Below are 24855 nucleotides of genomic sequence, written 5' to 3'. Positions count from 1 at the left end.
CTAAGTAGACCAATATCTAGTAACTAGATTGAAGCAGTGATCAAAACCTCCAAAAAACAAAAGCCCAGCACCTGACAGATTCCCTGGGGAATACTACAGAACTTTCAAAGAAGAAATAATACCTTTTCTCCTGAAGCTGTTTCAAAAAATTGAAGCAGAAGGAAAACTTCCTATGAAGCCAGTATTACCCTGATCCCCAGAACAGGTAAAAACCCCACCAAAAAGAATTTCAGACCAATATCCCTTATGAATATGCATGCTAAGATTCTCAACAAGATCCTAGCTAATACGATCCAACAGTATATTAAAAATATTATCCACCGTGACCAGGTGGGGTTTATCCATGGGATGCAGGGGTGGTTCAGAATTCACAAATCAATCAATGTGATAGAACAAATCAGTAAGAGTAGAGAGAATAGCCACAGGTCCTCTGAATTGATGCAGAAAAGCATTTGACAAGATACAGCATCCATTCCTGATTAAAACGCTTCAAAGTATAGGGATAGAGGGAACATTCCTGAACTTCATAAAATCTATGAAAAACCCACAGCAAATATCATCCTCAATGGAGAAAAGCTGACAGCTTTCCCTTTGAGATCAAGAATACAGCAAGGATGCCTACTCTTGCCACTCTTGTTCAACATAGTATTAGAAGTCCCAGCAACAGCAATCAGACGACAAAGAGAAATAAAAGGTACTCAAATTGGCAATGAAAAAGTCAAACCCTCCCTCTTCACAGATGACATGGTACTTCAGATGGAAAACCCAAAAGACTCCACCCCCAAACTACTAAAACTTATACAGCAATTCAGTAATGTGGCAGGATACAAAATCAATATACAGAAATCAGTTGCTTTCTTATACACTAACAATGGAAATACACAAAGGGAAATGAAAGAAATGATTCCACTTACTATAGCACCAAAAACCATAAGATATCTGGGAATAAACCTAATCAAAGAGGTAAAGGATCTCTATTCGACGAACTACAGAACACTCATGAAAGAAATTGAAGACACAAAAAGATGGAAGACCATTCCATGCTCAGGGATCAGAAGAATAAACATAAATCTATACTTTAAATGCCACCCTACCAAAATTCCACTGGCATTTTTCAAAGAGCTGAGGCAAACAACCCTAAAATTTGTATGGAACCATAAGAGACCCCAAATTGCTAAGGAAATGTTGAAAAAGAAAAACCAAACTAGGAGCATCACATTGCCTGATTTCAAGCTTTACTACAAAGCTGTGATCACCAAGACAGCATGGTACTGGCACAAAAACAGACACATGGACCAGTGGAACAGAGTAGAGAGCCCAGATATGGACCCTCAACTCTATGGTCAAATAATCTTTAACAAAGCAGGAAAAAATATCCAGTGGAAAAAAGACAGGCTCTTCAATAAATGGTGCTAGGAAAATTGGACAGCTACGTGTAGAAGAATGAAACTCGACCATTCTCTTACACTATACACAAAGATAGAATCGAAATGGATAAAAGACCTCAACATGAGGCAGGAATCCATCAGAATCCTAGAGGAGAACACAGGCAGTAACCTCTTCAACATCGGCTATGGCAACTTCTTTCAAGATATTTCTCCAAAGGCAAAGGAAACAAAAGTGAAAATGAACTTTTGGGACTTCATCAAGATCAAAAGCTTCTGCACAGCAAAGGAAACAGTCAACAAAACAAAGAGGCAACCCATGGAATAAGAGAAGATATTCGCAAATGACACTACAGACAAAGGGCTGATATCCAAGATCTATAAAGAACCCCTGAAACAACATACACAAAACAGATAATCACATCCAAAACTGGGCAGAAGAAATGAACAGACACCTCTCCAAAGGAGACATACAAATGGCTAACAGACACATGAAAAAACGCTCATCATCACTAGCCATCAGAGATCAAAACCACATTGAGATACCACCTTATACCAGTTAGAATGGTTAAAATTAACAAGACAGTAAACAACATGTGTTGGAGAGGAGGTGGAGAAAAGGGAACCCTCTTACACTGTTGCTGGGAATGCAAGTTGGGGCAACCACTTTGGAAAACAGTGTGGAGATTCCTTAAGAAATTAAAAATAGAGCTTCCCTATGACCCTGCAATTGCACTATTGGGTATTTACCTCCAAAATACAGATGTAGTGAAAAGGAGGGTCAACTGTACCCCAATGTTCATAGCAGCAATGGCCACAGTCCCAAACTGTGGAAAGAACCAAGATGCCCTCCAACAGAAGAATGGATAAAGAAGATACAGTTCATATATACTAGGGAGTATTATGCCTCCATCAGAAGGATGAATACCTAACTTTTGTATCAACATGGACAGGACTGGAAGAGATTATGCCAAGTGAAATAAGTCAAGCAGAGAGTGTCAAGTATCATATGGCTTTGCTTATTTGTGGAGCATAAGAAATAAGACAGAGGACATGGGAAGATGAAGAGGAGAAGGGAGTTGAGGGAAATTGGAGGGGGAGATGATCCATGAGAGACTGTGGATGCTGAAAAACAAACTGAGGGTTTTGGAGGGGATGGGGTGGGAGGCTGGGTGAGCCTGGTGGTGGGTATTATGGAGGGCACATATTGCATGGAGCACTGGCTGTGGTGCATAAACAGTGAATCTTGGAAGACTGAAAAGAAATTTTAAAAAATAAATAAAAATTTAAAAAGAAAGAAAGAAACCCAGAGTGCTAAAAGGAATTACTGTATCTATGAAACAGAACTATATGTCTTTAAAAAAGAATACTGAGAGACTTTAACACACTTCTTAGAAATGAAGAATATGACTACAGAAAAATATTTCTAACAAGGCTGGAAGAAGAAATGTTAGAAAACCTCCCAGAGAGGGCACATATTGCATGGAGCACTGGGTCTGGTGTAAAAACAATGAATACTGTTAAGCTGAAAATAAATAAATAAATAGAAAACCTCCCAGAAAATAAAACACAGAAAATAGGAGAGAAAAGATAAGAAAATCAAAGAACCAGTCCCAGATGTCCAAGAGCTAAGAAGAGAAGTTGTAAAAAGAAAGAGAATATGAATGGAAGAAAATCATTAGCATTACAGAAAAATATTCCCAAACTGAAGGACACGTATTTCCAAATTGAAAATGTCCAGTAAGCAACCAGCACAATGGATGCAAATACACCCATCCAAAGGCAAAATACTTAAATCAGAACACTGGAGACAAAGAGTAGTTCTGAGTAGACAAAAAGAAGTTCTACTGACTTCAAAGAGTAGATAGAGGATAAGAAGAGACTCAGAAATTAAAATGGCTTCAGCCTTCTCAATGACAATGCTGGAAATAAGATGAAAATGGATCAATGGTTTCCAGTTCCTGAAGGAAGATTCATTTCAACCTACAAATAACACCAAGCCAAACTACCATTGAGTGCTCATGTAGAATAAAAATATTTTCATGCTGGGGCGCCTGGGTGGCTCAGTGGGTTAAGCCGCTGCCTTCGGCTTGGGTCATGATCCCGGGGTCCTGGGATCGGGCCCCGCATCGGGCTCTCTGCTTGGCGGGGAGCCTGCTTCCTCCTCTCTCTCTGCCTGCCTCTCTGCCTGCTTGTGATCTCTCTCTGTCAAATAAATAAAATAAAATCTTTAAAAAAAAATATTTTCATGCATGTCTTCACATAAAGTGTTTTTTCCTCAAAATACTTGACCTCTCATGCATCCTTGTTAAGGAAGCTAATGGAGAGGGGCACCTGGGTGGCTCAGTGGGTTAAACCTCTGCCTTCAGCTCAGGTCATGATCTCTCAGCATCCTGGGATAGAGCCCCACATCCGGCTCTCTGCTCAGCAGAGAGCCTGCTTCCCCGCCGCCCCCCCCGGCTGTCTCTCTGCGTACTTGTGATATCTCTCTGTCAAATAAACAAATAAAATCTTTAAAAAAAAAAAAAAAAAAGAAAGAAAGCTAACGGAGGATGTGTTGGCAAGGGAAGGTCCTAGGAGCACAGCGGAACACCACCAGGAGTGAGGGGTAGCACAGAAGACTCCAGAGCACAGTCTTCAGGAAGATGGGACTGAGAAGAGTACAGCTGGAGACTGGAACTAACATAGTGATAAAGACAGAAAACCAAGCAAGTACTCAGTGACAGCAGTAAGTACACAGAACACGAAACAGACAATTTTTAATTCCAGGAAGAATAAGAATTGTGCAGAAAAAGGAAAAAACACTTTATGACAGGATATAGTTGTGAATAGTGTTTATACAGTCTTATAATGTAAATACTGAACATTAGCGTACATAAACTTACAATGGAGCTATGTTGAGGATGGAAATTGGAAAGATATGTATGTGTGATACAGAGGAAATAATATAGAAATCTTTTTATAATGAACAGTTAATACATAATACATGAAATCAAGAAGTAGCAATATAAGTATGTTACACAGCAATATGCAGGAAAATACTGAAAAAAATCAGCTAATATTGTTGAAAGAGATTGCCTGGTTGGAAGTAGAAGTAGAAATGGGAAGGGGGTGCTGGTTTTAATTTTTTTGCCTTTTTTTTTTTTAATGGGGAAATGGCCCATTTTAGGAGAGCTATAACCTCAGCTTTGGCCCAATTTTCCATGCCTTTACATACATAAATGGCAACATCAATTATTTTTTTTTTAAAGATTTTATTTATTTGAGAGAGAGAGACAGTGAGAGAGAGCATGAGCGAGGAGAAGGTCAGAGGGAGAAGCAGACTCCCCATGGAGCTGGGAGCCCGATGCGGGACTCGATCCCAGGACTCCGGGATCATGACCTGAGCCGAAGGCAGTCGTCCAACCAACTGAGCCACCCAGGCGTCCCGGCAACATCAATTCTTAAGCCACTGCTTTTCCTTCTATCAATCTCCCACTCAGCTACTCCCTATTGCCTACAAAATGTTGCCTCTCTGACCCGACCCCACTGTGGCCCGTGGGCATGCTGCATCCCTAGGAACAACCTCACAGTTCCACCATCCTTCCACCGCCATATTGCTGTCCAGGTCTGAGAGTTGCGCATGACACTTCTCTCCGTATACCAGCCTTTCCAGCAGCAAGTGGTTCTCACTCCATAAAACCCTCGTAGACCAATCAAGGCTCTCTAATCTCTCCATCCATACCCCTGCTTTTGACAATTCTGTAACAGCAGAAATCCATGAGTATGCTGAACGCCATTCTTCTTAAACACCCTCATTTTGTTATGTGTCCAATTCACATATGTGTTTGCCTATATTTTGTGACCACTTTGATGGTCAGATGATCTCCTGCTGGTATTCTACCTTCCACAGGGTAGAAGTGCTGGGTAGTTTCTTAACCCGCATTTGCTGTATTGAATTACACTGACATTCTGAATAGCGAAGCTCAGACACTGCAAATTAATAAAGCATAGTTAGGTCATCAGATGGAGTTGAAATTATGGTCACCGGGGTTTCAGTTTTAAGTCCATTTTGCACTCATTTTCTTTAGATTTTGTATTCCAAGTATTTTAATCCAAAATTTATTTTTTTTATTTTCTATTAATTTTTTTAAAGATTTTTAAAATTTATTTATTTGACAGACAAAGATCACAAGTAGGCAGAGAATCAGGCAGAGAAAGAGGAGGAAGCAGGTTCCATGCTGAGCAGAGAGACCACTGCGGGGCTTGATCCCAGGACCCTAAGATCATGACCTGAGCCAAAGACAGAGGCTTTTACCCACTAAGCCACCCAGGTGCCCCCAAAAGTTATTATTAAAATGATAACCCATTTATGGCATAAATAGGGGAAATGTTTTGCAGGCTCCCTCCAAAAATCTCACTGTGCCAAAGGGAGCCTCTTATGCTGGGAGATTTGGGTATATGTATAATGAAAATAACATTCTAAAAACTGCCTAGGAGTTAATAAGCCACTCAAGAAGGGTCAACAGGGGGGTACCTGGGTGGCTCAGTTGGTTAAGCATAGGATTTGGCTTAGGTCATGATCTCAGGGATGGAGCCATGCATCAGGCTCCCTACTCAGCAAGAAGCCTGCTTTCCCTTCTTCCTCTGCCCCCCACTGTGCTCACGCTCACACTCTCTAATAAATAAATAAAATCTGTTTTAAAAAATACTACCCAAGAAAAGTAAGTGCCCATAGATTCCTTAAAAAAAAAAAAAAAAAAAAAAGATTGCTCAACAGGACAGGTTCTATTGACCTGCCCAGAACGTCCAGCCACCTTCTCTCCATTTCCCAAATACATTCCTAAATTTCTAAATCATAATCAGAAAAGAACCACTGTAGACTTCACCCTGAGATAGTAAATGAAAAAACACTGTTACTATGGAAACCAAAGGAAAAATCTCAACTCTTACCTCAGTAAGACCTTCTCTTTCACAGAATGTCTGAGAAAAAAACACGCATGTCATTGTTTCTTCCTTCTTGGTAAAAAGAATAAAGTCTTTCCCAATCCTCATGGATCCACTATATTAAAAATCAAGAACATACTGGTTTACATCATGAACAATGAAAAGAAGAAAGAGGCAGGCACAAAACTGCACTATAATGAATTGTTCTTTCACAGAAGTAATGTCCCTGTTTTGCTGACCCATCACCAAAAGGGTGTAAATAATGATTTTTTTTTTCCTCCAAGTACAGCAGATGGATTTAAACCAATCCAGCTCTACACTCTTGCTTAAGACAGGACTACTAGAAGTAAGGTGCTGTCCAGGACTCAAGAAAAGAACAATCATGTGCCCGTAGCAGGAGTCAAATGGGTGACAATTTACTCTTGTCCTCGCCTTCCATGGAGGCAGACTAATAAAATAAGCTGTGGACACATATTACACCTGAACTAACATACACTCTGAGAAACAAAAGAACAGAGATTCAAGGAAGCTCTGAAGTTCAAGGCTTCTGCTACCACACCTGAGAGATGATCCATCCCCTATTTGAGAATTAAATTTACAAATGTTGTAAAGATCCAAGTCAGTTATCAGTATGGACATCCCAAAAGAAGATAGGACCTTTCAGTTTATATATATCTTTAAAGCTTTACAAACCTAGATCGTTCTGTGTAAGACTGCCTTTAAATTAAATTTGTTCCTAGTATCAATAATACATGCTTTAAAGGAAAAAAAAAATCTCTTACCTTTTGAGACCATTACCATATTGTCCAATAAACTTCAAGGCTGATGACCGTTTCTTGGATGTTCCAAAGTAAATGATTTCTGAAGCTTCCTCTATAATTGACAGACATTTAGGTGGTTAGAAATTAAAAGTCACTGACACTGGCCATAGGTCCAGTTGTCAGGATGTCACACGTATCTCAGGACATTAAGACAAACCCATATGTCTTGGGTCAGGCCAGGTACAGCTCCATGTGGAGCCCAGAGACAGGCTTCACATTCTGACCAGGATCTTAACTGTAATATATTGAAAGAGGTCAAACAGACCTAGCCACATGACCGTGGGTAAACAGGGTTTAAACTCTGAGTCTTGATTTCCTCATCTCTAAAAAAGTACTAAGACCGATATTATAGAGTTGTTGATGAAGACAAATAGATCAAATGTGATCATTTGTTTGTGAAACTCTGAACACAATACACTTAATAAGTGCCAATTAATTTTAAGTGTTAAAATTATCCATACCACTAATCATTTTCCATGAATTCGGCTCTTAGCCAGCTCCATGGAAGACTGAGCAGGGCAGAATGGCTTCTGGTCTGACACTCACTGGGGATGAAAGGCCACTTGTTCCAGACTCTCAGAGTCATTTACCAGATATCTCCAGAGCATTCTGGAATTCTAGAGAAGAACTGTCTGAACTTCAAAATATACATACCTCCAGAAACCAGAATGCCCCTAGAGAAACAGGGAAGGATAGAAACGGGTCACCCAATGGGCATACCTGAATATGTGCTCTGAAAGTGTGCCAAAGACCAGTGTCAGTCTATGTGCAGACACTCTGCTTGTCTGCAGCCAACTGGACATTTTATCACGTGTTCTTATAAAGGGATGGGTATTAAGTGAGGGTATCCATAATAACAATATTAGCTTCCTTTACTGTTCGGTATATGCTAGGGACTGTATCATATATTTTACATGCATTGCCTATGTAACATTTATAATAAACATACAGAATAGATACTGTGATGATGATCTGCATGTTATGGATGAGGAAATTCAAGTTCAAAGTATACATAACGTGTCCAAGGTGAAACAGCTGATGAATGCGACTGTAAGGATAATACTCCAAGGCTGTCAGAGAACATATTCTGTGGTTTTCAAAGCACACTGACATGACCCCTTCCCACCACAACTTTATGTCATGGTAGGAGAAGCAGATTAGAAACAAACAAACAAGATAATTTCTAAGAACGTTAGTGAAGAAAATAAAACCAGGGTAATGTGATAGAGGATTAAGAGAGGTGTGGCCCTCAGACAGAATGATCAGGGAAGGCTTCCTTCATGAGGTGACATCTGAGATGAGCTACAAATCACAGGCCAGCAGCTGTGGCTGGAGTGTTACAAGCAAGGGAGTGAGTGCCATGAGAAATGGTCAAAGAGGTGGACAAAGGCTAAATAATGTGAGAAACTGGAAGCATTACTGGGGAGTATAAATTATATCCCAAAGTAATGAAAAACCACCAAGGGTTTTAAGCAGGGGAAGGATATGAGGTGATAATTTGTATTATAGATATCTTTTTTTTAATGATTTTATTTATTTATTTGACAGAGAGAGTGAGCGAGTGGGAGCCTGATGCAGGGCTCAATCCCAGAAACCGGGGATCATGACCTGAGCTGAAGGCAGATGCTTAATCTTAACCAACTGAGCCACCCTGGTGCCCCGAGGTCATTTTTATTTTATTTATTTTTTATTTTTAAAGATTTTATTTATCTATTTGATAGAGATCACAAGTAGGCAGAGAGGCAGGCAGTGGGGTGGGGGAGCAGGCTCCCCACTGAGCAGAGAGCCCGATGCGGGGCTTGATCCCAGGATCCCAAGATCATGACCTGAGCTAAAGGCAGAGGCTTAAACCACTGAGCCACTCAGGCGCCCCCCCGCCCCGCGAGGTCATTTTTATTAAAAGAAAATACCCTTGGGATCGCTGTGTGAGGAATGGACCATGATAGGGAAGACTGGAAGCCAAGAGTGAAAATTCCTTCAGTTACCCTCTGGCTTAAGGTTGATTTAACTCAGTTTGGGCCACAGACAGTTTCTATCTTCAGCCATCAGATAAACTCTTCCTTCCAACTTATTACTTGATTTCCAATCAATGTTTTTCTTTAAAAGACTTTATTTACTTATTTGAAAGAGAGCTTGAGCACAAGCTGGTCAAGGAGTGGGAGGGGGCATAGGGGCAGAGGGAGAGGAAGAAGCAGACTCCCTGCTGAACAGGGAGCTAGATGCCTGGCCCCTGGGATCACGAGCTAAGCAGAAGGCAGATGCTTAACCAACTGAGCCACCCAGGTGCCCCAATTTCCAATTGATATTAATAGGAATTGCTCTCTCAACACTAGCAGGCTTTTAAAAATAGTCCTGTATATTTCAACTGAAGTGTGAGTTCCTTCTGAAGATGAGCATTTGCCACTTTTCTGTGTTTTCATCATTTTGCTCATGGCCATATTATAAAAGGAGTTGCTTCTTTTTCTATTTTCTTTTTTTTTTTAAAGGAAGTGACTTAGAATATATCATACATTCTGTTATTTAGATATTTAGGAAAATGAACTTAACGGTCAGTCTAGAAGTGAAAAAACTTTTTTTCATCATGATTTTCTCACAAACTCTCTTCTTTCTTGTAAACAATAAAGAAACCAACAATACCTTGAGTCAAAATCACCTGGAGAAATCAAAATTATCCCAATAAAGTCAGAATGAGACCTGAGTAAGATATCTGGCCATTTTCTAAGCTTGCTAATAATCTCTGACTATTCATACCAAGAGAGTACTTCAGAGACTAGCAAGAAGATAACTGCTTTACTTTGTATTCTGAGTTTCCAAAAATGACAAGAATGCTTTCCACTGCTGTAGAAAAGACCAGAACTGTTCCCTATTACTTGAATTCCCCTCACGATTTTTTGTTTTTTAACCTAGCAGTCAACCACCCTGTCTTGTGGGACATAGACAAGTATTAAATAAGAATTCAGGGATAAGTTATCCCAAATGACTCAAAACTCTTATCAGAAGAAATAACATTTCAATTTCATAGTAAACTGATATCGTGCCCCCACTGTGTGTTGTGTTTTGGTTAGCCTTAAGGTACTCCCCCCCAAAAAAAGAAAGAAAAGAAAAAGAAAAATCATGCAAAGAATTGTAGATGTATTCATTACGGTGAGAATAGCTGACTGAAGCTACTAAACCTTTGAACATACCGAGAAAAAAAATCTACCACTAAAAACAAGAAGAGGTAACCTCTTCCTCAAGGTTAAGCAGAAAATTAAAAACAGCCTGAAGGTACTGGAAACTGCCTCAGGCCTCTTGCAAGCACTACCTGAAGGGTGCGCTCAAACAACTTCCAAATCCATCCAGTTACCCCGCCTTTTCCACGGATTCCCAGATGTTTTTCCTCACACATAATCACACCTTCTGCTTTTCATCTTTCTTGCAGTATTTATCTACGCTCCCTTTTTGTTTTGGTTTAGATGATTACAATTAATTTACTCTGTCAGCTGGAATATTTAAATCTAGAAAGTTCAACAATATGTTAAGTCTAGGGTTTATTTTCCCTTAATAGCTCCATACCTTTTTTTTGCATAGATAGCTCAATTTATTTTTATTTGTTTGATGCGTTTTCTGTTTCCCCGAACAGCCAGTTAATTAACTTACCAGGATTCATACCACATCCATCATCCAGGAAGCACAACATGAATCCACCCTGCAGTTTTTCATTATCCACTGTAAGAGAAAGCAGTTCCTTCGTTATCACTGATAAATATGGGCCTTAATTTGTTCATCAGAAAGTCATGCTGCTTACATAATTATCTGTCCCCCTCAAAGGCAGCCACGGAGTGACAGAGTGAGGGTGCAAAGATGACGCTCAGAAAGGTGTCCAAGCTATAGTTTCACAGGACACTGCAGGGGGAAGACAGTCCTGCACCAAGAAGGCTTTAAATTATCATGAAACATCTAAACATTAATAAATTATGTGTACAGTGGGGTTTGCCCTGCTCTGGAATCCGCCTAGCCTTTAAACTTCAAATGTTTTCCACCCTGGGGGTGGGAATAAAGGGAGATGGTGATGTGACCCCAGGATCCCTCTTCCCACTGATCCACCTTTGTGCCCTTCTACCAAAGCACTCATTCTAAAGCCAATCCAGGCTGTTCTTCTTTAATTCCTCAGGCTCTCCTGTCGGTAGTTAATTCCCATAAGAGGCATTTCTGTGTGCTTTTAGTGGCAGTAAATATTTGCCTCTTGAAACAGCTTTTGAATTTTTTAAATGATCAGGTTATTTGGAATCAATTGTGGTGATCAAGAGATATCATCAAGATAACAGAAAGTCATCTCTTGTTTAAAAAAAAAATGGAAAGGTGTAACGAAAACTAATGAGACTAATTTTAATGCTCAGTTTGTGATCTGGCCAATCTGGCTCAGAGTAATTTAAACACTTGGATATATGACTTCTACCACATCTCTCTTTCTCTCCCTCCCTCTCTCTCTTTTTTTTTTTTTTTTTTGGATAATAGCTTGAGAACTAGCTTACACACCAAAACACTGCCTATGTGTAAAGTGTACAGTGGGATGAACTGTGGCATATGTACATACTCATGAAATCATCATCACAATCAAGGTAGTGAACATACCCATCACCTCAGACGTTTCCTCAGGTCACTCTACAGTCTCTCCCTTCTGCCTCCTTCCATGCCCATCCCCCCCACACCAACCTCAGGCAGCCACTGATTTGCTAACTCTATACCTATGATTCAGTTGTAGCACATTTGTTAAGTCAGTTCTACGTTCAACGGTCACCCCTGATCAACATTTCAAAAGTCAAATAGTGTTCAAGATAACCTGTAAATAAATACATAAAACATATACCTAAGCTTTCCAGGTTCATAATTTTATCGTCACATGCCCACTTCTAATTCCCTACCACCCCCACTATTTCCCTTCCTGTCTATAAGCACTTTGGATCTTCCCTACCAGTTCGTTTTCCCAGTTCTTCTCTCTGCCTGGTCCTCTGGAGTGCTTACCTCAACTCATGTATCAGAATATTCCTCCCCCACTTTGCTCTGAGCAAACCCCACTAGTCAACAAAGGGAACAAAGAACTCTTGTGGAGTTCTTTGCCAGTGAGGTGGTTCTCAACTGTGGCTGAACATTTTAATCACATGGAGATACTCCGAATTAACTGGTCTTGGGTGAGGCTCAGGAATAAACATCTCCCCCAATTATCCTGCTGTGTATCAGCACTAGGAACCACCTGATCCAAGCCTTAGGTGGCTCTGTACAGATTTTGCAGCTCTTGGGATAAAGTCCCCATGTAAGGAACTTGCAGAAAGAAGGGAATTTCTTTGGTGCAAAGGTGGGAAAGACTCAAAATTCCCAAGAGACATATACAGTGCTTACTTTTTCTATAAACCCAAGAGAGGAACTACAAACAATCATAGCCTCAGAATGTAATATTCCCCTACTATCCATGCTGAAGCTTGGTCGTGTTTATTTCAATTCCTTAAAGCTAAGCATTTTAGATAAATTTCCATTATCTGTCAAATATGCATGTCTAAAACACACCCCAGCACCTTCTCCCTCATCAGACTTAACTTCCCCTTCTGATGTTTCCTGTTCAATAAATGTCCACCACTCTGCCATTAGGCTTCAGCTCCCCAAGTCTAAACCTCAGGATTGCCATGTATTCTCAATTTCACCCCCCTAATGCCTTTCAAGTTTGAGCACATTCTCCATCACCATGACACTGTCCTAGCTCAGAAAACCATCATCTGCCTTCTGAATTACAGCAACAGCTGCCTCACTCCTTGTTCCTGCTAAAAGCAGAATGCAGACCAGTATGCATTTCACAATTAATTTTATGTGTCAACTTGGTTAAGCTCTGGTACCCCGCTGTTTGGTCAGACTTTAGTCTAGATATTGCTCTGAAAACATTTGTGGATATAATTAACATTTACAATCAGTTGACTTTAATAAAGCAAATAACTTCCATAATATGGGTGAGCCTCATCCAATCAGTTGAAGGCCTTAAAGGCAAAGATTGAAGTTCTTCAAAGAAGCAATTTTCTGCATCAGGACTGCAACACAGAAATTGCGCTTGAGTTTCTAGGCTGCTGGCCTACCCTGAAGATGAAGAACTTGAGAATGCAACACAAACTCTTAGCTGGATTTCCAACTTGCCAGCTGCCCCACAGATTTCAGGTGTGCCGGCCCCCATCCCACAATCCTGAGTCAATTCCTTAAAATCTCTCCTTCTCACCCTCCCCAGACACTCTATCAATAGCTATAGATGTAGACAGATACAGTTATATATCAATATAGCAACACACGTACATATCTACAGTGGAGGGAGACAGATCAGATCTGTCCATCTATCTGTCTACCTGTCTGTCCATGTAGCTATCTCGTACAGATTCTGTTTCTCTGTAGAACCCTAACAATTACACTCTCCAAGCTCACCTCTTGTCATTCCCTCCCCACACCCATACTGCAAACTTCCACTTCCACGCAAATATTCTCCTTAACTAACCTTGAGCATCACAAACATTTTTGCAACTCCATCGGTGTTCTATGTTCTCTCCAAATTCAAGCCCCTGCATATGCTCCCCATTTTCCCTTTCTGCCCCTGATTCACCAGGTGGAAGCCTATTTCCCCTATAGATCTTTAGATCCAGTAAGGTTCCTTCTAGGACAACTTCCTCATTCCCACACATCACAGGAGCCCACAGTGAACATTTTCTTTGTAGTTTGTGTTCCCCACTTTCTTATGTATCTCTTTATCTTTCAAACTGTTGGCTCTTACTTTTTAAAACACAGTAGCCTCAGAGGTACGGTACAAGCTAAGGGCCCTCCACCCATGAAAGTGAAGATATACAGCGTATTTTCTACAGACCCCCATGCTAGGATGGGGTCTTTCTTAAGAGCAGGCACTGCATGCTTAACACTTAACCTAGTGCCTGCCACTTGCTAAGCACTTAAAAAAAATTTTAACTGCAAATCCACATTTACTAGAACCAATACATATGAACAGATAAACAACAATGGCCAAACATGTTTAGTTTGAACTTTATGGTCCTCCCTCAAGTTACCTGAAGAAAACTTAAGATAGAAAAGTAGGGGCACCTTTGTGGCTCAGTGGGTTAAGCCTCTGCCTTGGGCTTAGGTCATGATCCCAGGGTCCTGGGATCAAGCCCCACATCGGGCTCCCTGCAGGGAGCCTGCTTCCTCTTCTCTCTCTCTGCCTGCCTCTCTGCCTACTTGTGATCTGTCAAATAAATAAACAAAATCTTTAAAAAAAAGGCTGAAAAGTAATTCAGGGATTTCAGTAAATAATCTGAAGACTGGCTCAATGCTTAGATTAATTAATTATCCCCATATCAATTCTATCTATTGCTGTATAAGCCCTGACCCTGGCTTATTACTTTTTTTAAAAAATCGATTTGCTAAGTTGATAGCCATATTGTGATTTGCAGCAATAAAAAATTTTATAACATGAATAGGTACTTTTTTATGAATAGGTAATTTAAAACCAAAAACCGTAAGTTCAGTTTTTCACAAAACACATAACCTAAATAAAGAAGTGCCATTCTGAAGTCAAATGGCAAAGACTGTGTGTGTGTGTGTGTGTGTGTGTGTGTGTGTGTGTGTGTATGCGCGCGCGCGCATGCCAATTGCTAGAGAAAATTGGGGAAATGAGTACAGCCATGCCCTGCTGGTGTTCTGCTACAAACCTAAAAGAACATAACATGTGAATTCCAATGATATTTGTTGTGCTTTGTGATTCTGGATCATTCTTCTCAACCCTTCAACCCCTCATCAATAATATGTGAGCTCTGGGGGCACCTGGGTGGCTCAGTCAGTCAAGCTTCTGCCTTCACCTCAGGTCATGACCCCGGAGTCCTGGGATCAAACCCAAATCAGGCTCCCTGCTCAGTGGGGAGCCTTCTTCCCCCTTTCCCTCTGCCCCTTCCTTCCCCCGACCTCATGCTCACTCTCTCATGTGCTCTCTCTTACACAAATAAACAGTATCTTCAAAAATATATGCGTGTGTGCTGTGAATGAAATGCAGCTTAAATCTTTTCTCCTTCTCCATTTCTAGGACCACTTCCTTAGTTCCAATTCTCACGAAATCTTCCATAGGTCATTTCCACACCCCTGCATACCCATCATTGACACTTCTAAGGATCACCCTGCATGCTATGGCTGGAGTAACTTTCTTTGAAAAGGGCACATTTCTAATTTGCCAAATGATATTGCTCAAAATTCTTCAGCAGTCACCGTCTATAGAAAGAAACCTTAGCATGGCATTGAAGGTGCTCATCTCTTTGGCTCTAACAATTAGCTTTATCATCCTGGCCTACTCCTTGTTTTCTGACTGTTTTTTCTCCAAATACCTACACAGTTCGCTCCCTCACCTCATTCAGGTCTTTGACCAGACACCACCTGGTTAGAGAAACTCACCCTGTTCACATCATGAAAAATAGTACACCCTGCCCATTGCTCTTGGTTCTCTTCTCCCACTTTCTTTTTCCTTTTAGCACTTTTCATTGCCTGGTGTATCATTTGTTCACTTCCTTACTGTCTCTCTCCCCCTCATGAGAACACACATCCCTGACAACACGTATTTAGTCACACATGTGGCTCTGTGCTCTATCCCTAGCACCTGGTTCATTCATGACAGACACTCAATAAACTGTTATTGAATCAATGAATCTCTAAAACGATCTACTTCCATTCTCTTTCTCACAATAATTTCTCAGACAGGGATATTCTTTTTTTTTTTTTTTTCCAAACACTACTTGACAAAAACTACATCTATATGTTAGGCCCTTGCTCTTTAATATGAGGTATTCTTTCTTTGTGTTCCTACCATACTTTGAGCCTCTCCTGGGCAAGAAGCACTTATTCTATCTTATACTACCTAAGGGGATAGATATATAAGGGAAGACCACTTTTTCACCACTACTGGTATTTCCTTCCATGTGAAATGGAGTGACATTAATATTAGTACAGGTGCCCTTCTCTGTCCCTTGACTCACTTCTCACTCATCTGACTGGTAACCTAGGGAAGAATCATCTAGGGAGGCTCAGTTCAGATCTCTCCAGCTCTCATGTTCCCTCCTGGGAATGAGCTGCCTGCAGAGTGCATGAGCTCTGCTCGGCTCACTCCAAGCGGACCAGTGTTGAGGGGAAGCCTGACTCCACAGGTCGGGCAAGTATCTGATTCTGGGGTATGACCAGCAAATCCGTTGGATTTCTCACGCTAACCTCCACTTTTGAACAATAAAGACTGACTAGCATTTTTGAATAAATAATAAAGACTGACCCTCTTGACCTTCTCAAACTTTTCAGAACCTTAAGAGTAGAAAGGGAAGAAGAGCGTTCATTTATTATGTTTTCTCAGATGTCTCAAGATGTCCATGTCTCTCTGCCTCATGAACCAGAAGCACCCACTTAACACGGGATTTCATTTTTCTTTTTTCTTTTTAGTATGCTTCACGCCGAATGTGGGGCTTGAACTCACAACTCTGAAATCAAGACTTGAGATCAAGAGTTGGATGCTGCACCAACTAAGCCATCCAGGTGCCCCACAGGATCTTAAACACTTAACACAAAAAACTGATTTGAACTGCGCTGCTTTTTCATTATAAATACAGATTGACATCATGGACCATATATTCTTGCCTGTGACCAACAGCCAATGTTTACAGGAGAGCTGACAGAATCAGGATTGGGGATCAGTTTTAACACTGCAGACATTTACCCAGGCAGTACTTAATACAAGACTGGATCTCAGAACCTAAATTCATCTGCATCATATTCTAATGAAATGAACTATTAAGTACAATAAGTATTTGATGACTAAAAATGAAGTCAGGGAAGAAAACACACCTTGCTTGAATTTTAGAGCCCTCAAACATTCATGCTTCACATTCACTTACACATTTTAAAACTGTGGTAAGTTGAGAATGATGTATATTTAATTATGGATAACCATTAAGTTAATGTGCTTTTTAAAATAAAACTGTTTTCTTGTGGCAGGCAAATTGACTGTTCCACATCACTCTGATACTTTCACAAAACCCTAGAAGATCTAATTTTGTAAATGGGTCCCCTAACAAGTGAACAATTCCACTCTCAGAGTATACTTTTCTCAACCTGGCTCCCCATAGGGTCACTGTACTTACAAAGCACTTAAATTACATTAGAAATCTATAAAAAGTGCTTTGATTTCATGAAATAAAATAAAAGCAAAATAACTACAAGCTTTTCCATTAGAAGGGGAAAAAAAGAAAACAAAAACACTCACCTGAAAATACATCAAGTCTTGCAGCCCCTGCATCTCTGGAAACAATATAAAAATATCACTGCTTCAATACGAAATTATGTTTTAAAAAATTACATTAATCTGAATTGCTTACGTGATGTATAACCTATTGTCGGATAGCAAATAATAGAGAAATCCACTTAAATTGCTTCAAAACAATTACTAAAATGTTTCACTCTACATTTATGTACTAAGACCTATGATCACTCATAATTTGAGAATGTTACAAAACCTGAAACTTGGAAATTTGAAAGAATAGATGGAATTTAATGGTAGTTACACAAAAGCTCACCAAAAATGGATATGAATATTTAAAAAAAACCTAGTTGGATAATAATCCATAAATTGCAGACAGATTTTCATGTTATATTTTAGTTCCCCAAAAATGATAAGAAAAAGCAAATTACTAATATGTACCCTGTGATCACATATGTTTTTGAAGAATGTATATGATATGCATGTCCATATATGTAAGGAAATAAATCAAAACAGTGGTTTTCTCTAGATTGGAGGCTGGCAAATTATGGTCCAAAAGCCAAATGGGGCCCACTAACTGTTTTTGTAAATAAAGTTTTATTGGAACACAATCATGTCCATTCATTTACATATTGCCTAGGTGGCCTTCACAGCACAATGGCAAAGTTGAGTAGTTTCAACAGGGAACACACAGCCTGCACAGGGAGAAATATTTACTTTCTGGTCTTTTACAGAGAAGCATGACACATGACATGCTTCTGAAACATGACACCTCCCCTGTCATGTAATGAGATTACTGATGACTTTCTTTTTCTTATTATTTTCTCAGTTTTCTACAGCTCATAGATATTGTGTATTTTCTTAAATTATTTTTTTAAGAAGAAATCTCAGAAGAAAAAGAACAAGAGCCAAAAGAGCCTGGGTTCAGTGTGAGGGGTGAAGACAATGAGGACAGCGGTCTTAGCTGATGCAGCAGTAGAGGGGTTGAGTAAGGGAAGCTCAGAGTAGTAACAACCGCTGGGACTCTAACCGGGAAATTTGAGGCTCTCCCAAAACTTCCATCAATTCTAACCCCAAACTATACCAGGTAAGTCTGAGTAGGTACAACGGCTTGTTCTACAAGCCTTCAAAGTTGGCCTTAGTCAACTTAGCTCCTTCCTCTAGCCAATTGCTTTTATAAGCTCTTCCTTTATGGAAATTCGGGAGGCACTACTGCCATTTCTTGGAGCGTTTTCTGTGGCTCAAGTAAGCACTGAATCAAGTATTTTTAAGCCTCTCCTAATCCTTACCACAATCCCATGACACAAGAGTATCATCATCTCCATTATATAATTATACTTTATATAAAACACCATGCACATGATAGGTGCTCAGTAAATGCCACTGCTGCCCTGAAATGGAAGTTTTTCAAAGAAGGAGTTTCTTCATAGAAAAATTCCATGGAATAAGACAGAAAAATCATTCACCTCTACAGCATATTAAGACATTTTATAGGGGTACCTGCATAACTCAGTTAGTTAAGCGACTGCCTTGGGCTTAAGTCATGGTCCCAGGGTCCTGGGATCAAATCCTGCATCGGGCTCCCTGCTCAAGAGGGAGCCTCCTTCTCCCTCTCCCTCTATGTGCCACTCCCTCTGCTTGTGCTCTACCTCTCTTGGTCAAATAAGTATTTTTTTTTAAAGAATTTATTTATTACAGCGTGAGAGGGAACACAAGCAGGGAGAGTGGGAGAGGGAGAAGCAGGCCTCCCCGCAAAGCAGGCAGGAATTCTGATGCGGGGCTCGATCCCAGGACCCTGGGATCATGACCTGAGTAGAAGGCAGAAGCCACCCAGGCACTCCAATAAAATATCTTTTAAATAAATTTTATAGTAAGCTTTATAGTTTAACCCTAGTACTGATCAGTACTCTGATCAGCTCTCATATCAGGAAGAGGCTACCAACCATCTCTTCCTATACTGGCACGTTTTTTGCCTGATGTCTACAATATTGTTTTAATATCCTCCAGTTTTAATTTTGACAACCACAGGAAACCACAAAACTCTTAAATAAAATGATATAAACTAATTTCTTAGAATAACACAGGAACTTCATGAAGACCTTCTTCATGAGAACAACTAAGCATCTTGAGTAAGTCTATGAAAGAGCTTCATGTGATATCAATTATAAGCATCTGAGCAACCTTGGCAAACTCCAGTGTCTGCTGAAGACAGAGGAACTGGTTTGTCCAGGCTGGCTATGGGGACCACTGGGAACACCAGCACTGAAGGCACAGACTAGTTAGTCCCAAGAGCGCATCACATGGGCTATGCCACCTGAGCCCAGTGACCAACCTTGGGGCTGCTACTTCTAATCTTTAAAGAAAAAGCAGGAGGGAGGTGAGGGGTGAAGGCAGGGGATGCAGATTTCTTGTGTGGAACCTCCTGTTTCTTAAACTTTATAAGCAATCCCTTCTTTGCTTCTTTTTCTTTATAATTCCCATACAAACTCACCCTGAGTCAAACAGGAAACAGGCTAGACTTGGTTAGAGGCCTGACAGTTTACAGATGCTGCTCTGAGAATTGTTTTATTGACTACATTTCTCTCACTCCCCTGGGTCTGAAGTCAATTTTTCTTTGCCAATCTCCTTCTACCACATAGGGGTGGTTTACAGATGAGCTTTACCTTGCATTGTCCAGCAATTCGGCCAGCGCTCCAAAAAGGAAACTGTGCGTGGTGCTGATGAAGAAAGAGGGAAAGCCAAAAGTTAAACCAACTCTGTAATGAGCATAAAAGCTTCAGGATACATGCAGACAAACCTTCTCCGGCTCAGGACAGGTAATCAATTAAGGACTTATTCTAGAAACAACTTTCTCAGCACAGTAAAGATTCTGAAGTAGATGCGGTCTATTACAAAGCCAAGGCTAAGAACACGATTGCCAAAATAGCTTGTTTGTTTCTAATAAAACAGAGACTTCAAGGACCTTACTGTACTTACAGCAAATTCTGATGTTTTCAAATTGCTTCATAAGCATTTATTCAAGTTTTTTTGGAGAACCTGTCATTAAAATTATATTATTTAAGGTCAAATTATTTCTGAAAGATCTTGATCAAAATCTTGGCACACTAGAAGGCCTTAAGGCTCCATCCGCAGACACAGTCACTGGCAGGGGACCCCTGTTTGTGCCACTAATCCTCTCTTCATATTTTTCTGAAGGCCCTTTTCTCCTCTCAAATACCCGTGGTCATTCTTCCCTGTACCCCTCACGCTAGGTCCCGGGTAACAGAGCACAGTAGACAGCCATCATTAGTAGCTGCCTGTGGGGGCCCACACTTGCTTTTCATTTCCTGATGTAGATATTTCAGTCAGCAACTCTATCACAGCATTAAGGGAAGATTCAGTCTGCAATTTTCTTTTTTATATTTAGTAAACGGGTAGCAGAAGCAGGAAAGACCCACTGATCAAAAAACATCTGCTCATTTGTACGGAAGAAAGATCATCGGCAATGTCTCTGAGATTCCAAAAACCTTAGGCCACAAGACAACACATTAGCCAAAAGTGTATTTCATTTTTAAGATTGATTTATTTATTTTACAGAGAAAGAGCATACTCTAGTGAGCGGGGGAGGGGCAGAGGGAGAGAAAGAATCCTCAAGCGGACTGAGCAGGAAGCCCAAGTGGGGGCTGGATCCCAGGACCCCGAGATCACAACCTGAGCCAAAATCAAGAGTTTGACGCTTAACTGACTGCACCAACCATTTACTCCTCCATTTTGGGGGAATTTTAAACTTTAAACACATGCTGATGTGGGATCTCTCAAGTTTGTAATTAAAAAAAAAATAAATACAACTGCTGTGAAAAGATGGCCTTCACTCAAAAGAAATCTAGAGTATAAAAACCTAAAATAGAGAAAAAGTGAAGGTTACATGCTTTACAAAAGGAGCACTTGAAACCATAGGACTTACTAGTGAATTCAAAATACATGATTTAATATATAAAAACTCAACATACAAACAATACCTTAGGAAAGTAACCGGGGTCATTCTGACCAAGAAGTGCCATAGAAGTTTCTGTTCTATTTCACTCAAGAGATTTTAACACACTGCTCGCCATGTGCTAATGCGGACCAACAAGGTCTTCACCATCTTGGGACTCAAGCCAGTGGGGGGATATGAAAAACATACAAGTAAACAGACATAGAGATGATATAACAGATCACGATTAGATACCACGAGGAAAGGGTGATGGGGAAGAGTAATGGTAAGCAGAGGACACGGTGGTCAAGGAGAGCCTCTCTTCATAGAAGACATTTAAGCTGAGCCCTGAAGGCTGAGGAGAACTCAGTCCCTTGCAGAGCCAGAGAGGAAACTCTGCAGCAAGAGAAGCATCTGCAAGGACACGGATGCAGGAAGAGGAGGCCAGGAGGCTCTGGCTATGGCAAAACAGGGTGACGATGAGGAGATACAGGGTGGCCGGTCAAGCCCAGCCTTCTACGCCATGCTTAGGAGCTTGTACTTCCCCTACATGTGACTGGAAACCGTGGTCATGTTTTAAGAAGAGTGACATATCTGATTTACTTCTTTAAAATCTCACTCTGCGGGGGAAGCCTGGGTGGCTCAGTAGGTGAAGCGTCTGCCTTTGGCTCAGGTTATGATTTTGGGAAGCTCCCTGGGAAGCTCCCTGTTCAGCGGGGAGTCTGCTTCTCCCACAGCCCCTCCTTCACTAGTGTTCTAATAAGTAAAATCTTTTTTTTTTTTTAAGATTTTATTTATTTGACAGACAGAGATCACAAGTAGGCAGAGAGGCAGGCAGAGAGAGAGAGAGAGGAGGAAGCAGGTTCTCCGCTGAGCAGAGAGCCCAATGCAGGGCTCCATCCCAGGACCCTGGGATCATGACCCAAGCCGGAGGCAGAGCCTTTAACCCACTGAGTCACCCAGGCGCTCCAGTAAAATCTTTTTTAAGAAATAAAAAATCTCACTCTGGCAGCTCTCAGGAAAAATGGACCATCGGAGTAAGAATGGGAAACAGAGAACCCAGTTTAGAGGCTACATGGATTATCTCCCCAAGGAGACAGCAGCTGGTCTGGACTGAAGTCAAGGGCAGCGGCAATGCAGAGGAATGGATGAATCAGAGACATACAGAAATGGTGAAGAGGATTTGCTGTTGAATTGGATATGGGAGCGAAATGAAGAGAAAAAAAAAAAATCACCCCTGCTCTTACTGAGGGAACTCACAAACAAAAATCTCTCTGGTGAAGCTGAGAAAATGCCAATTTGTATTTGATGTTTTGGTTATTCCTTCAGACTGCTGTCACTTCTGTTACTAAGTTAGTGCGCCACCAACTGATAATGGGATACAGGCAAGGGGGAACCCCGGGATGGGAGGTACCCTGGGAATAACAGCTGTGGTAACTACACAACACTGAGGCTGAGCAGGTTTCCTAAGATAAAATGCATAGTCCTTCCAGCATCCCACCCATAATTTTTCCTTTTTTTCTTTTTTTTTTTTTAAGATTTCATTTATTTATTTGACAGAGAGAGCCACAGGGGGAGAGGGAACACTAGCAAGGGGAGCGGGGGAAGGAAATCAGGCTTCTCACAGAGCACAGAGCTGGATGCAGGGCTTGATCCCAGGACCTTGATCATGACCTAAGCTGAAAGCAGACGCTTAATGACTGAGCCACCCAAGCACTGCTCCACCAGTAACTTTTCTTAAACTCGACTCAAAACTGCTATTTTGTCATTTGTCTTCAGTCTCAGTTAACCTTTAAATATTTGTTCTATCCTTTCCAGCTTGAAATTATTCTCTAGATTAAAAAGATTAAAAAAAAAAAGTAAACATCTGCCAAATACTGCCTATTTTACTTTGTCTTCTAGAAAAATTACATGCTTGTCCCAAGCAGCAAGGCTGGCTTTGCCTGGCATTCTTTACACTTTCTTTTCTGTGGTTTCAAACCTGGTGAATCCCTTGTATCAATCCGTACTTTTAGTAACTCCGGATTACTCAAAGACCAAAGCACTCACTGCTAGGCTGTGCTGTGTTGGAGATGACAGATGGAACAGGAAGCCCCCGTCATCTGTCTCTGGGAACCTAAGGATCTGAAATTAATACCGGATGAGGCTGCAAAAGGCACCTGGGCCTGACAGAGAAGCCCAGTGCTCTAGCAATAACTAAAATGGGAGGATTCTATCCTGGGAGAGGTTATGTTTTTGCAAGGACACAACGACAAAGGCTGGAATCAATAAATACAAATTACTCTCTGGAGGGCAAACTTAATCTTGAAAGTATCAGTGCACTGGGCAGAGAAATCAAAAACCATAGGCCAGGTTGGTAGAATTAGGGTTCTGCTAGCCCCCAATTAAATAGTTCGCTAAATGCGGGGACTTCTTACCACCTGGTCTTAATTTTAGAACAACAAAAAGGTTTATAACCTAGCCTGGAGCAGGGGCACCTGGGTGGCTCAGTTGGTTAGTTGTTGGGACTCTTGATTATGCTCAGGTCACGATCTCAGGGTCTTGAGACTAAGCCCCGTGTCATGCTCAGTACCATGGGGACTCTGAAACTCTCCACGAGCACCCGCCCCCAACCTCCGCCCCCAACTCCAGCATACTGGCTTGTTATTCTCCCTAAAAATAATCATAATCTGGCCCAGAATGGTATCTTGTCTACTTTTTCATTATTTTTAATACAAAAACTTTAAGTAAAATTTCCATAAATCGATGATACCAAATTCTTTTTTTGTGTGTGTGTCAAATTGGGTATTTCACTAGGAGACAGACCAAACTCTTCTCCACTAGTGGGACCCTCCCTCGTTCAGGCTTCACCGGACACTCACGAATTGGCGTGGATGAAATCCAGATGCAGCTGAGCCCGCCGCAGAGTAGCGTACTTGTCACCCATGTCCTCGAACTCGACCAGCGCAGCCCTAAGACACACGGACCACGGCCTACGGGTGGCGGGACAGCTGTACCCAGCCCTTGCCCCGCCCACGTGCTGGTCCCCGCCCACGTCTTCTTCCCTGCCCACGCCCTCCTCCGCCCACGCTCAGGGCTGTGCACAAACACCAGCTCTGCAAACACCCACGCCCCCTGCCGGTTGGAAGGTGAAGTTCACCCTGGGCTGTCGGCGTGGGTATCCGGCAAGGTTAAGTCTATTCCTTGTCTTGAATAGATTCTTGAGAATGAGGCATCTGAGCTAGACTTCTCTTTCCACATTGAGATTTATTTAACCTTCCCGCATAGTTGTTCTGTCATTCCCCGGATGGGAAATGGAGCCCAAGGCTAGGATCAGAATTTGATGAGAAAGATTGAGCACACGCGCACGCACACACACACACACACACACACACACACAAAGAATTTGAAGAGGCTGGGTCTGGAGGTTGGGGGTTATAGAGGAGGAAAATGGGTAGTTTTCCTTTACTTGCATTAGTTTGTTACACAGCACCAGAGGTGTTTGTGTTC

General features: G+C 41.2%; 1 protein-coding gene across 1 annotated transcript in view; it reads right to left on the bottom strand.

Moving 5' to 3' along the window:
* MORC1 (MORC family CW-type zinc finger 1) overlaps window positions 1-24000 on the bottom strand; it is a 181096-nt gene extending 157096 nt beyond the window's left edge. The window contains exons 1-6 of the mRNA XM_032344363.1: window positions 23939-24000; window positions 20078-20131; window positions 17421-17455; window positions 10772-10840; window positions 7094-7184; window positions 6318-6426 (exon numbers count right to left, since the gene is read on the bottom strand). Coding sequence (XP_032200254.1) covers window positions 6318-6426; window positions 7094-7184; window positions 10772-10840; window positions 17421-17455; window positions 20078-20131; window positions 23939-24000 — 420 coding nt within the window. The remainder of the gene's footprint in view (window positions 1-6317; window positions 6427-7093; window positions 7185-10771; window positions 10841-17420; window positions 17456-20077; window positions 20132-23938) is intronic.
* Between the last annotated feature and the right edge of the window lie 855 nt (window positions 24001-24855).

Source organism: Mustela erminea, chromosome 1 (assembly GCF_009829155.1).
Source record: "Mustela erminea isolate mMusErm1 chromosome 1, mMusErm1.Pri, whole genome shotgun sequence".
Classification (NCBI taxonomy): Eukaryota; Metazoa; Chordata; class Mammalia; order Carnivora; family Mustelidae; genus Mustela; species Mustela erminea.
Note: the sequence above shows the minus strand (reverse complement) of the source record. Positions and strands in the feature narration are given on the sequence as shown.